We start from the raw sequence: 14,519 nt of genomic DNA on the forward strand, positions 1-14,519 counted from the left end.
AGTAATAACAGATAAGTACTACTATAGTTTATATAAACAAGCTGTGTTAGCCTGGGGGCAGCCATTCAAGCACAGGATACACAGTAAATAACAGATAAGTACTACTTAGTTTATATAAACAAGCTGCTGTGTAGCCATGGGGCAGCCATTCAAGCACAGGATACACAGTAGATAACAGATAATACTACTATAGTTTATATAAACAAGCTGCTGTGTAGCCTGGGGGCAGCCATTCAAGCACAGGATACACAGTAGATAACAGATAAGTCTACTATAGTTTATATAAACAAGCTGCTGTGTAGCCATGGGGCAGCCATTCAAGCACAGGATACACAGTAGATAACAGATAAGTACTACTATAGTTTATATAAACAAGCTGTTGTTAGCCTGGGGGCAGCCATTCAAGCACAGGATACACAGTAGATAACAGATAAGTACTACTATAGTTTTATAACAAGCTGCTGTGTAGCCATGGGGCAGCCATTCAAGCACAGGATACACAGTAATAACAGATAAGTACTACTATAGTTTATATAACAAGCTGCTGTGTAGCCATGGGGGCAGCCATTCAAGCACAGGATACACAGAATAAAGATAAGTAATACTTAGTTTATATAAACAAGCTCTGTGTAGCATGGGGGCAGCCATTCAAGCACAGGATACACAGTAGATAACAGATAAGTACTACTATAGTTTATTATAAACAAGCTGCTGTGTAGCCATGGGACAGCCATTCAAGCACAGGATACACAGTAGATAACAGATAAGTACTACTATAGTTTATATAAACAGCTGCTGTGTAGCCATGGGGCAGCCATTCAAGCACAGGATACACAGTAGATAACAGATAAGTATACTATAGTTTATATAAACAAGCTGTTGTTTAGCCGTGGGGCAGCCATTCAAGCACAGGATACACAGTAGATAACAGATAAGTACTACTATAGTTTATATAAACAGCTGCTGTGTAGCCATGGGGCAGCCATTCAAGCACAGGATACACAGTAGATAACAGATAAGTACTACTATAGTTTATATAAACAAGCTGCTGTGTAGCCTGGGGCAGCATTCAAGCACAGGATACACAGAGATAACAGATAAGTTACTATAGTTTATATAAACAAGCTGCTGTGTAGCCTGGGGCAGCCATTCAAGCACAGGATACACAGTAGATAACAGATAAGTACTACTATAGTTTATATAAACAAGCTGCTGTGTAGCCATGGGGCAGCCATTAAAGCACAGGATACACAGTAGATAACAGATAAGTACTACTATAGTTTATATAAACAAGCTGCTGTGTAGCCATGGGGGCAGCCATTCAAGCACAGGATACACAGTAGATAACAGATAAGTACTACTATAGTTTATATAAACAAGCTGCTGTGTAGCCATGGGGACAGCCATTCAAGCACAGGATAACAGTAGATAACAGATAAGTACTACTATAGTTTAATATAAACAAGCTGCTGTGTAGCCATGGGCAGCCATTCAAGCACAGGATACACAGTAGATAACAGATAAGTACTACTATAGTTTATATAAACAAGCTGTTGTTTAGCCGTGGGGCAGCCATTCAAGCACAGGATACACAGTAGAATAACAGATAAGTACTACTATAGTTTATATAAACAAGCTGCTGTGTAGCCATGGGGGCACCATTCAAGCACAGATACACAGTAGATAACAGATAAGTACTACTATAGTTTATATAAACAAGCTGCTGTGTAGCCATGGGGACAGCCATTCAAGCACAGGATACACAGTAGATAACAGATAAGTACTACTATAGTTTATATAAACAAGCTGCTGTGTAGCCATGGGGGCAGCCATTCAAGCACAGGATACACAGTAGATAACAGATAAGTACTACTATAGTTTATATAAACAAGCTGTTGTTTAGCCGTGGGGGCAGCCATTCAAGCACAGGATACACAGTAGATAACAGATAAGTACTACTATAGTTTATATAAACAAGCTGCTGTGTAGCCATGGGGGCAGCCATTCAAGCACAGGATACACAGTAGATAACAGATAAGTACTACTATAGTTTATATAAACAAGCTGCTGTGTAGCCATGGGGGCAGCCATTCAAGCACAGGATACACAGCAGATAACAGATAAGTAATACTATAGTTTATATAAACAAGCTACTGTGTAGCCATGGGGGCAGCCATTCAAGCACAGGATACACAGTAGATAACAGATAAGTACTACTATAGTTTATATAAACAAGCTGCTGTGTAGCCATGGGGACAGCCATTCAAGCACAGGATACACAGTAGATAACAGATAAGTACTACTATAGTTTATATAAACAAGCTGCTGTGTAGCCGTGGGGGCAGCCATTCAAGCACAGGATACACAGTAGATAACAGATAAGTACTACTATAGTTTATATAAACAAGCTGTTGTTTAGCCGTGGGGGCAGCCATTCAAGCACAGGATACACAGTAGATAACAGATAAGTACTACTATAGTTTATATAAACAAGCTGCTGTGTAGCCATGGGGGCAGCCATTCAAGCACAGGATACACAGTAGATAACAGATAAGTACTACTATAGTTTATATAAACAAGCTGCTGTGTAGCCATGGGGGCAGCCATTCAAGCACAGGATACACAGTAGATAACAGATAAGTACTACTATAGTTTATATAAACAAGCTGCTGTGTAGCCATGGGGGCAGCCATTCAAGCACAGGATACACAGTAGATAACAGATAAGTACTACTATAGTTTATATAAACAAGCTGCTGTGTAGCCATGGGGGCAGCCATTCAAGCACAGGATACACAGTAGATAACAGATAAGTACTACTATAGTTTATATAAACAAGCTGCTGTGTAGCCATGGGGGCAGCCATTCAAGCACAGGATACACAGTAGATAACAGATAAGTACTACTATAGTTTATATAAACAAGCTGCTGTGTAGTCATGGGGGCAGCCATTCAAGCACAGGATACATAGTAGATAACAGATAAGTACTACTATAGTTTATAGAAACAAGCTGCTGTGTAGCCATGGGGGCAGCCATTCAAGCACAGGATACACAGTAGATAACAGATAAGTACTACTATAGTTTATATAAACAAGCTGCTGTGTAGCCATGGGGGCAGCCATTCAAGCACAGGATACACAGTAGATAACAGATAAGTACTACTATAGTTGATATAAACAAGCTGCTGTGTAGTCAGTAGTTGTTGGTGTTACTGTTGTTGGGAGTGAGATACCACCAGTCAGAGGTCACACACAAGACACAAGAGGAAAGATAAAGAAGACACAGAGAGTCAGGTCTGTGTTCGCTGCAGATTCCAGGTTCGTTGTTGAACTAAATCTCTCAGGAGACTCAATGAATAAAAGCTGCAGGGAGTTTACTAGAAGTCAGATCAGCGAGTCTCTATTGTGTCCCCACCTGTCAGGAAACAACAAGATGCTCCACCCACAAACCGGCTCTTTGCGCCGTCACCCCTAACAACCAGCGGGCCGCCATTACAAGCTCTCCTCCTCCGACGCCGCCGGAAAGAAGAACGAGGCGAGCAGAGGTAACAGTTCGGTTTCCAGCGGTTGTTCTGGATGATATGGGAGATTTGTTGGCCGGGGATGGAGCGACGCTGCAGGACACAGACAGAAGACGCGAAGCCTATTGTCTCTATTCTCAGCGTTTCGCTTCCGCCCTTTCTTCTCTGTGTGAGGCCCGCGGCGGCGCGCTGCAATGACGTCATGTCTGGGAGGCAGTCCGCGCGGCCGAGTGACGAGCATTAGTCCGAGGGAGGGGGCGCGGTCACGTGACGGGCGCCCGCTACTGCTACTGCCGCCGCTGCTGCTGCTTTGTGAGGCGCATTGTGCTGCAGGTAAGAGGGAGGCCGCGACCGGCGGGAGTTCCAGCGAGCGGAAAGGCGCCTGGGAGGGACAGTGAGTGTAAGAATGAGGGGGACGAGACTGTGCCGGGCACGGCCGGGAAATGGCTGGGGGACAATTGGCGCCCTGGGGAGGCGGCGGGGTAAAGCGGCGGGGGCCCCTCACCGGCAGGGAAGGTTCCTCACGGCGTTGCTATGGTTACGGGTGTGGGGATGGCGCCGGGTGTTGTTGTTAGGCGCGGGCAGTGTGTGAGGAGAGGGAGGCCGCAGTGTGTCGCAGTGCTGTGTGGCCATTAATAACAGCTCTGTCTGTAGTCGCACGTCATGTCCAGTCTCAGGCCTTCCTGTCTTACTGCTAACAATAGCCTCAACTCCCTGCGACTCCCGACACCCTCTCACAATCCCTAAACCGAACACCATTAGCTACAACTCCCTGCGACTCCCGACACCCTCTCACAATCCCTAAACCGAACACCATTAGCTACAACTCCCTGCGACTCCCGACACCCTCTCAATCCCTAAACCGAACACCATTAGCCACAACTCCCTGCATCTCCCGACACCCTCTGCTCCCCATTGTGCAATCCTGTGTCTTTCTATTGAATGTGTGCAACTCCCAGCATCCCCTGACATCCTTGTGTGTCTCCTGGGAATCCCTGCTAGCCTGTCTCCAAACTGATCCCTCCCTCTCCTGTCTCATTCTACTCATTAACTGCAACTCCCAGCATTCTCTGCTGCATTTCTGTGAGTAACAATAATAATGGGGCGGGAATAGCTCACCACTTACATCCTATAGGCTCTTTGCCTGTGGCCCTCAAGCTGTTATTGGATAAGCTCCACAGTATCACTAGAAGCCTCCTTGTGTAATACATAGATACTCTGTTATCTGCTGTGTATCCTGTGCCCTTTACCCTTTTTAAGCTTTAAATGGCTGCCCCCATGGCTACACAGCAGTTTGTTTATATAAACTATAGTAGTACTTATCTGTTATCTACTGTGTATCCTGTGCTTGAATGGCTGCCCCATGGCTACACAGCAGCTTGTTTATATAAACTATAGTAGTACTTATCTGTTATCTACTGTGTATCCTGTGCTTGAATGGCTGCCCCCATGGCTACACAGCAGCTTGTTTATATAAACTATAGTAGTACTTATCTGTTATCTACTGTGTATCCTGTGCTTGAATGGCTGCCCCCATGGCTACACAGCAGTTTGTTTATATAAACTATAGTAGTACTTATCTGTTATCTACTGTGTATCCTGTGCTTGAATGGCTGCCCCCATGGCTACACAGCAGCTTGTTTATATAAACTATAGTAGTACTTATCTGTTATCTACTGTGTATCCTGTGCTTGAATGGCTGCCCCCATGGCTACACAGCAGCTTGTTTATATAAACTATAGTAGTACTTATCTGTTATCTACTGTGTATCCTGTGCTTGAATGGCTGCCCCATGGCTACACAGCAGCTTGTTTATATAAACTATAGTAGTACTTATCTGTTATCTACTGTGTATCCTGTGCTTGAATGGCTGCCCCCATGGCTACACAGCAGCTTGTTTATATAAACTATAGTAGTACTTATCTGTTATCTACTGTGTATCCTGTGCTTGAATGACTGCCCCCATGGCTACACAGCAGCTTGTTTATATAAACTATAGTAGTACTTATCTGTTATCTACTGTGTATCCTGTGCTTGAATGGCTGTCCCCATGGCTACACAGCAGCTTGTTTATATAAACTATAGTAGTACTTATCTGTTATCTACTGTGTATCCTGTGCTTGAATAGCTGCACATGAGCTTTATTATATAAATTATAGTAGAGTTTCTGAAGCAAACACTCCAGTTACTAGTGCAGGGCAACCGGACATTATATTTTAATAAACTTTACTTTTTTGGTGTTACTGTTCCTTTAAAAGGGAAATGGTCATTTTAAATAATGTTAAATCAATTACAGAGGTAACTAAACCAATCCACTTATCAGCTGCTTTTCATTTTTTTTTTCTATTCCTCTTGAAGTCTCGGCTCCAAACAGCTGCCTGGTTTCTAAGGTAATTAAGCCCCAGCAATCAGATAGCTGTTTGAGTGCTGCAGAAGTAAAAATGAAAATTGAGGATTATCCTAAAATCCTATTGTCTGTGGCATCACAAAAGATAATTTAGGTTAATCACCCTGACAGTTGTACTTTGGAATCTTGATCACTGTGTGTTATTAGCAGAGACACACGTGGAATCTCCTCTTCGGGCGAAAAATCTCCCCCCAAACTGCCTTCCCGCCAGCTAGAATCTGAATCGTCGGCGGGATTGCACTTGGAGTGCTTCGTTTTCCGAAGTGGTCCGAAGTTTCCTCGCGAGGCAACTTCAGACGACTTCGGAAAACGAAGCGCTCTCATTGCCATCCCGCCGGCCATTTAGATTCTAGCAGGCGGGAAGGCAGTTCACGTGTGTTTCTGCCCTTAGAAAGCTCAGCACAGCAAGGGAATCCCAACCAACGTAGATGTAACATTTGTTATTTTTAGGGACGCACCGAATCCGTTATTTTGGATTCAGCCGAATCCTTCACAAAAGATTCGACCGAATCTTATTTTGCATATGCAAATTAGGGGTGGGAAGGGGAAAACATTTTTTACTTCCTTGTTTTGTGACATTAGGATTCAGATTCGTTTTGGCCGGGCAGAAGCATTCGGCTGAACTCTAATCCTGCTGAAAGGCCCAATCCTGGCTGAATCCCCAACCGAATCCTGGATTCGGTGTATCCCTAATTATTTTATATCTTCTTATCAGCAGCTGCCAGGCAACTTTTAGGTGAGTATTAAATAAGTTTATTTTAAAGAAGTGATTGGGGATTTTTCTGCCCCTTAAGCTGGTCACAGACGCAAAGATCCGATTGTACGAATCAAACGTACGATCAGACTTTCCCATCTCCCGACCCTCCACTAACATTCAGATCAAAGTCTTACCAGTCAGATGAAATAAAGTAGTAAAAGAACAGATGAGCCGATGCTCTGCCCCTGACAGTAATCGTACGATATCTATGTCCAACCAAAGCTGGTGACTGTCTCCCTCTGAAAATCGTACGATCGGCGATACACGCAGAGATATTATCAGCAGCCGACAGAAATCTTTTAACCTGTCCAATCGACTAAACAACCGATCTCCATGGGACAAAAAAATGTCAGGACTCTCCGCACACGGTCAGAAAATTGTACGAATCCTTGATTCGTACGATCGGATCTTTGCGTCTATGGCCAGCTTTAATGTTAATATTGCTGCACTGAGCATTAACAATGGGAGAAACACTAAAGGTTATTATGACATATAATCCTTATTCAATTACTAACGAGAATATTTGCTTGTCAGCTTGTTGGATACAATTAGAAGTGTCTCTTTGGCATCTAGACCTGCACATTATTCTGTAATATTCAGTCTTTCCATTGTAAGCGATAGGTGTTTCTGTCAACATGGCTGATCTGTTTTGGCTTAAAAGCTTCCCCTTCAATAGTAGACTATTTAGTATTCGATACGGGTTCTGCTTTTCACTATTTGCAGGTTGTTTTTGGCTTTGTAGAATAAATCGGCAAGTACACCGTGTATTGAAACAAAATATCCATGGCAGGTGGCCTTTAATCCGTGTTAGATTGGTGCAGCCGACTGCCACAAACTTTGGAAAATCTGCTAAATTGTATCTGTGTATTTATGGCCGGTATTGATACTCTAGCAAACGCTGTCCACTCTAGTGAGTTTTCCTGATACCTTGGCAGTCCAGTCTGGTCCTGACTATAATTAATTTCTCACAATAAAAGCGTTTAACTCAATACCCAGGCAGGTCTATGAGTCCCGATTCAGCTCTGCATGTAGGTGGAAAATCGACAAAGATCTGCTCATTTCCCCAATCAAGTGGATGTTTGTGTATGGGCAGCTAAAAGGGCTTGTTCACCTTCCAAACACTTTTTTTTTTTTTTTTTTTTTTTTCAGATTGATCCACAGAAATAAAGACTTTTTTCAATTACTTTCCGTTAGTTATCTTTTACAGTTTTTTCAAAATCTAAGTTTAATGTCCTTGTCTGAGTGTTTGAGTCTGACAGCTCAGTAATTCAGGTGCAGATTCTGTTACAATTTTACAACATTTAGTTGATCCATTTCTCAGCAGCATCTCTGGAGTATCAGTAACTATTGTATCAATTCTTACAGCTGCCTGTAATGAAACCTAGGGATTCTGCTCAGCAGGGACAAAGATAAGAAATGGATCAACTAAATGTATCAATTTAGAACAGTTTACAGGGTCGGCGACCCCCCTCCTCCCAGAACTGCTTTAGAAGGTGAAAAATGACACTTTACACTTCAATATTAGAAAAACGAGAAAATAGAAAGTAATTGGAAAAAGTCGTTATTTCTGCTGATTTATCTGAAACCAACTAGTTGTTTGAAGGTGAACCACCCCTTTAAGCACACAGGACATTTTGACCATTGTAGTTAGACAGCAAACATGGATTCACACTCCCCTACCTGTCAGGCAAGCGTTACCTCAGCCTGCGGAGAAATGCAGGCCAAGAATATATTGCCTCTGCTCAGGTGCTGAGAGATGCCGTGGATTTCGGCACGGAAACAAACGATTTTGCTTTTCACTATGAACAAACCGAATCCGGCATTTGGTTTGGGATTCAGTGATTTGCCGAATCCAAGCTCCTAAAAACCATGTGACTTTTCATCACACAACCAGGAGTTAAACGATTTCCTAATTTGCATATGCAAATTAGGATTCAGGTCGGTATTCAGCCAACTATTTTACAAAATCTGTCCCATCAGCCTGCACCACAGTTGAGGCAATGTATTCAGGTGGCAGCAGTGGAGTCATCCTGTTTTTCTCTGCAGTCTGAGATCCAACTCGCCCTAGCCTATGACTTAAGGTGGCCATAGACGTTACAATTACGATATTTCCAGGAAAGATCATTAGTTACAACACACAGGTGTAGAGATGATTCATCAGATATACAGGTAGAAACAATAGAATATACATGTATCTTATGATTCAGCACAACAATGGATGATGTTCTGGTGCCTTCAAAGGCGCCCGATCAAAATTTTCCAACCAGCCCAACTGATGAGCCGACCGATATCCGATTCTTCTGCCAATTTTCGGCAGCTCGTCTCCCACTATATACTCACCGAATATCGTACATAAATTTGTTTCATACAAAATTATCTGTTCATCAATTGCCACCTCACACATGCAGACTAATTTCATTCCCTACAATAGGCAATAAGCCTCCTCTTCCTTTCACATCTGGAACCATTGTTTGCTCCGACACAAATACTGCTGGTTTTGGTGCCACAAAATTTCTCTGGATGTGGAAGGAAGAGGAGACAGACTGATTTTGCCTCTGTGTTGCACTAGCCTTTAAGTTGGCCATACATAAGATTCACTCTTTTGGCGAGTTTGCCAAACAATCGGAACTTAACCCGATATACCCACCAAAGGCAGGACGATATTGGGTTAATCCGATTGTTTGGCCCTATGGCTGGATTATAACGAAGGAAATAGGCGCAGACAGGTTGTAGGACCTCATCAACTTGCCACGGTGGTCCTTGATCGAAGGCAAAGTCAAACCTGCCGATAGATATCAGGCCAGTTTTTGGGAAGCCCCCACACATGGGCAAATAAGATGCTGAATCGGACTGATATCGGCTGCTTTAATCTGGCCGTTCGTGATGTGCGGATTTACCCGACCCTCACCCGACCTTCCTTCACTCGCGCCTGCCCACGACTTCCGTGTTCCTTTTATAGACACGCCCCCTCCGATGACGTCACAAAAGCGGCGGTCATCTATAAAAGTGGAAGTCTGAAGCCGCCAGTGTAAGGTGGTGGGCAGGGAGAGCAGGCACAAGAGCTCAACTATGGGCCTGCCCTTCACCCACAACCGGAGGTGCAAGGTTGGCCCAAACCCGCAGGTATCGGGCCGACCCCCACATCACTACTGCCGTGTATGGTCAACGTTAAGGCTGTGGTGGTGATGGGCAGAACCTCTTCCCTTGTTTCAGTGGTGTTCAGAATCCCATGTGTGCCATAGGCTTAACTCAAAATGCAAAGTCTCCCTCTTGTTCACCAAAATCCGCCCATGTTTTCGCTCTGTAGCCGATACAGTGCTTCCGGACATGATCACAGAACATGATGAGGAGAGGATTCTGCTAGAGGCCGGGGGCTGAATAGGTCTGTGAAATTCCCCAGGCTGATTTCGGTCCATCTGGCCCAAGCCTTAAGCTGGCCATAGATCCAAAGATTTGATCGTATGAATCTCCGTTTCGTACGATTTCTTTTGGCTACCGATAATTTCTCTGCATGTATTGCTGTGGGAGACTGTCGGACATAACTATCGTACGATTGCAGTCAGGGGCAGAACATGGTCTGATCTGTTCTTTTACTACTTATATTTATCTGAATGGTTAGTGACAGGTCGTGAGATGGCACCAAACGATCGTTCATCCGATATGAAGGTAAATCTGCACCTCTATGGCACATCTTAAGATGGAGAACAATGGAGTTGTTTTCCAATCCTGAAATTTCAAACTGACTCCGTAATCACGGAAAAAAATCTATAAAGAAATGGGTTGTTTTTTTGTTTAATTGGGAACAATTATCCAATGATCCTTTCCCCTAAGTTGGTTCAGAAGAGTCCCGATGGAATGTCTCGTGTATATGTATCATGACTTTCTGCTTGTGTGGGGGAGCAGTTTGTGGTACCCCTGCAACTCTTCATTTAATTTCAGTCTGAATTGTGTCCTCAAGCGTGACACACTTTATCTGTTGTTTACATGTCAGTGGCAGACCTTGAAGTGCCATTAACATCATAAAATGAAGAATGTTTTATTTACACTTAAAGGCTCTAACGGCATGTCCAGCACCTGCTCATAAACCTTCTTCTATGTGAGAGGGTGTCCTCCTATAAATGTGCATGGCATTTCAGCTTTGTTTATCTTTGTATTCTAAACCAGCCTTGTGTAGGCCCTACTGCCCTATCCTAATATTTATACAGGCATGGGAGCTATTTTCTAGAATGCTCAGGGGTTTTCCGGACCATGGATCTTTCTGTAATTTGGATCTTCATATCTTAAGTCTAGTAGAAAATAATGTAAATATTAAATAAACCCAATAGACTGGTTTTGCTTCCAATAAGGATTAATTATATCTTAAATGGGATCAAGGACTATCTACTGTACTATGAAGCCCTTGAGGTTACAGTTTACTGATCTGTACTGTATATTATTAGTTACACAAATATTAGAATTTCTGATGCAATCCTACATTAATTGGCGGTGCAGGGTAACAGGGCAAATAAATACACATCCCTTACATTTTGGGAATTAATGATCCATTATAATTATCAGAGGGGCCCTCAAAGAGTATTAAAGCTGAAGTTAACATCCTAAACTTTTTTTTTTTTTAACTAAAGTAATCTAAGGACATTGTATTGTTTAATTTTGTTTGTATTTGCCCTTTATGGTGGCTGGGAGATGTGCAATCTGTGTGGCTGTGTCTCCCATAGGGCGTTGGAGCTTATACTGTAGCCGCTCTATGTCCATAATGTATATGTACGTTTAGTTAAAGGAGAACTAAACCCTAAAAATGGCATATTTTATATAGCAATCTTATAGCACGAGGCTAAAGTTTGAGCTTGTCAATAGCAGCAATGATCCAGGACTTCAAACTTGTCACAGGGGGTCACCATCTTGGAAAGTGTCTGTGACACTCACATGCTCAGTGGGCTCTGATTGGCTGTTGAGAAGCTAAGCTTAGGGCTCGTCACTAATTATCCAGCAGAAAATGAGCTTCCCTGGCTGTAATATAAGCTGATGCTACAGGTTTGCTGATTATTCAATTCTGATGCTAATTGCACTGGTTTCTGTGCTGCCATGTAGTAATTATGTGTATTAATTACTAATCAGCCTTATATTGTGACATTTCTATTCTATGTGTACTGTATATTGTGAGTGGCTCCCTAAGCTCAGTAAGTGACAGCAGCACAGAGCATGTGCAGTGAATCAGCAGAAAAGAAGATGGGGAGCTACTGGGGCATCTTTGGAGACACAGATCTTTACTGCTAAAGGGCTGTGGTTGCCTTGGGCTGGTACAGAAGCACAAAACATCATGTACAACATTTCTACCTACTTCTTTAGTTAGGCTTTAGTTCTCCTTTAAAAGAGATGCATTTCTGGCTTTGCGTGGGAGCCATCTTGTCTGGCTGCTGTCAGATTGTTACATAGGGGCCTGTATTGGGCAGTCTAATAAAAGCGGTGGGGGGGGGTATCTTGCTGTTGGATTGAGGTCAGGCTGGGTGGGTGGGGGAGCAGCTGCTCCTTTCAGAGAAGAAATTGGATCTGAGAGGCAGTTTTCCGTTTAAACATATGCTAAGAGCCACTTATGAAACACATGCTCATGTTTCGGGCATACTAGGAGGGATTACTGCTTGGCTATTTAAGGAGCGGCACATTTCTCTAACCCTACACAAGGCACCTTACAGCAATCAGTATGGCAGCTTTCTCCTATACATACAGCGGGGCTCCTCTCACTTGTATCCATCCCTTCTGCTTCTTCACTTCTGTTTATGTACAGGAGAAGTCCCCATAGGAACACAGGCACACAAGCATTTGACTGTTCAGCAGGCCTGTCCTATCCAAAGCCAATGTCTTAGTCAAAGCCAATAGTTTACATTTTTGTAGAGGTTCCCCAGCCCCTGAAATTGTAAGTGAATTGTATCAATGATCCCTTGGAGAACCAAATAATGGACTTCAAATGCCTCAGTTCTGTTCTTTTTGCAGCAAATACCCCAGATGGACTGATCTCTGGCACAGCTAAATGGAATGGAAGACTTTTAAGTTGCCATTTAGCCAAGAATCTTTTTACTTTCCCTTTGTTTCCTGTGACGTGGATTGTGGGCCAGACATCCATTCTGTGTTATTTCTGGAGACTGTCAGGCTAATGTGGTGGGAGTCTCTTCACTAGATAACAAAGTCTCTGGAGCAAAAGAATGTGAATCCCTTGTGTCTCTAGGATTATGGGGGCACTGGGGGTAGCATTCCATTTTTTATGTTAGAACTTATCTGTTAGAGGGCAAGTGCCTCAGCCTAGAGTCCTACATCGGGTTGGGTACCTGTGGGTAACCCGCAAAAACCTGCCGTACCCTGCGGGTTGCAGATAAAAGTTCCAGGTGCGGGTATAGACGCGGGTCGGCGGTTTTGCGGGTCGGGCCGCTGGTCTTCTCAATAGCAATTTTTACTCCTTTTTTCTGATCACGCCTACTTCCTGATGTCACTTCCAGTTTACAATGACAGTGCTTCCTGATTCTTGATGGTCAGTAGGTCTGGGTTGCAAATAAGGTACTTAAGTGCGGTTCCGGATTGCACGTTTCGGGTACGGGTTGCAAAAAATGGACCCGCACAGGACTCTGCCTGAGCCTGTTCAGTACAGTAGAACCCCCCATTTTACGTTTTTCAGGGGACCAGAAATAAATGGTGTAAAATCCAGGAAAATGGAGTAAATTATTATTCATAATATGTAAATCGGACCACAAAGCAAAAATGTAAAATGAGGGAAAACAAAATCAGGGGATGTAAAATTGAGGTTTCACTGTATTTGGCTTAAAGGGGTTGTTCACCTTTAAATTAACTGTTAGTATGATGCAGAGAGTGATATTCTGAGTTAATTTGCAATTGGTTCTCAATTTTTATTATTTGTAGTTTTTGAGTAATTTAGCTTTTTATTCAGCGGCTCTCCAGTTTGTAATTTCAGCCATCTGGTTGCTAGGGTCCAAATTTGAATAAACGATTGAAATATGAATTGGAGAGGCCTGAATAGAAACATAAGTAATAAAAAGTAGCAATAACAATTAGGGATGCACTGAATCCAAGATTCGGCCTTTTTCAGCAGGATTCGGATTTGGCGAAATCCTTCTGCCCGGCTGAATCCGAATTTGCATATGCAAATTAGGGGTGGAAAGGGAAATTGCGTGTCTTTTGTCACAGAACAATGAAGTAAATGTTTTCCCCATCCCACCCCTTATTTGCATATGCAAATTATGATTTGGTTTGGTATTTGGCTGAATCTTTTGCAAAGGATTCAGGGGTTCAGCCAAATCCAAAATGGTACTTTTTAATAATTTTTTTCAGGCCTCTCCTATTCATATTCCAGTCTCTTATTCAAATCAATGCATGGTCGCTAGGGTTATTTGGACCCTAGCAATGAGTGCTTATAATTGCAAACTGGAGAGTTGCTGAATAAAAAGCTAAATAAGTCAAAACCCACAAATAATAAAGTGAAAACCAATTGCAAATTGTCTCAGAATACCCCTCTCTACATCATACTAAAAGTTAACTGAAAGGTAAACAACCCCTTTAAAGTAATGCCTGCAAGCGCAGCCTGGGTTTTTGTTGTCAATGTTATGTTTGCTTCCCCTTTATTCCTAACAGCTGTGCATTAGGCTTTGTTTACACTGAGAGGAGTGTTAAGGCCAGCAGTGCTCCATGCACACGGGCTGGCTCATCTGAATACTGCATGTAGGGGTGCATCTCTGCTACAGTCATACCTGGAGATCTTGTCATTTATTTAATTATATCTACAAAGTTGCAAATACACCAGCGCATATATATTCCCCATTCACCAATCAGA

The 14,519-nt window shown here is 42.9% G+C and overlaps 1 protein-coding gene across 15 annotated transcripts in view; it reads left to right on the forward strand.

Moving 5' to 3' along the window:
• The first annotated feature begins 3,372 nt into the window (after window positions 1-3,372).
• Window positions 3,373-14,519, forward strand: part of ubap2.S (ubiquitin associated protein 2 S homeolog) — a 55,975-nt gene continuing 44,828 nt past the window's right edge. For 5 of the 15 annotated variants that reach the window (XM_018244625.2, XM_018244634.2, XM_018244628.2 and 2 more), the window contains exon 1: window positions 3,578-3,854. In XM_018244625.2, the coding sequence (XP_018100114.1) occupies window positions 3,716-3,854 (139 nt within the window). In that variant the 5' untranslated portion in view covers window positions 3,578-3,715. Of the gene's footprint in view, window positions 3,546-3,576; window positions 3,922-6,510; window positions 6,665-14,519 lie in introns of those variants that run through there. The other 10 variants (XM_018244626.2, XM_018244629.2, XM_018244627.2 and 7 more) reach the window with 6 other exon arrangements.

Source organism: Xenopus laevis, chromosome 1S, assembly GCF_017654675.1.
Source record: "Xenopus laevis strain J_2021 chromosome 1S, Xenopus_laevis_v10.1, whole genome shotgun sequence".
Lineage (NCBI taxonomy): Eukaryota > Metazoa > Chordata > Amphibia > Anura > Pipidae > Xenopus > Xenopus laevis.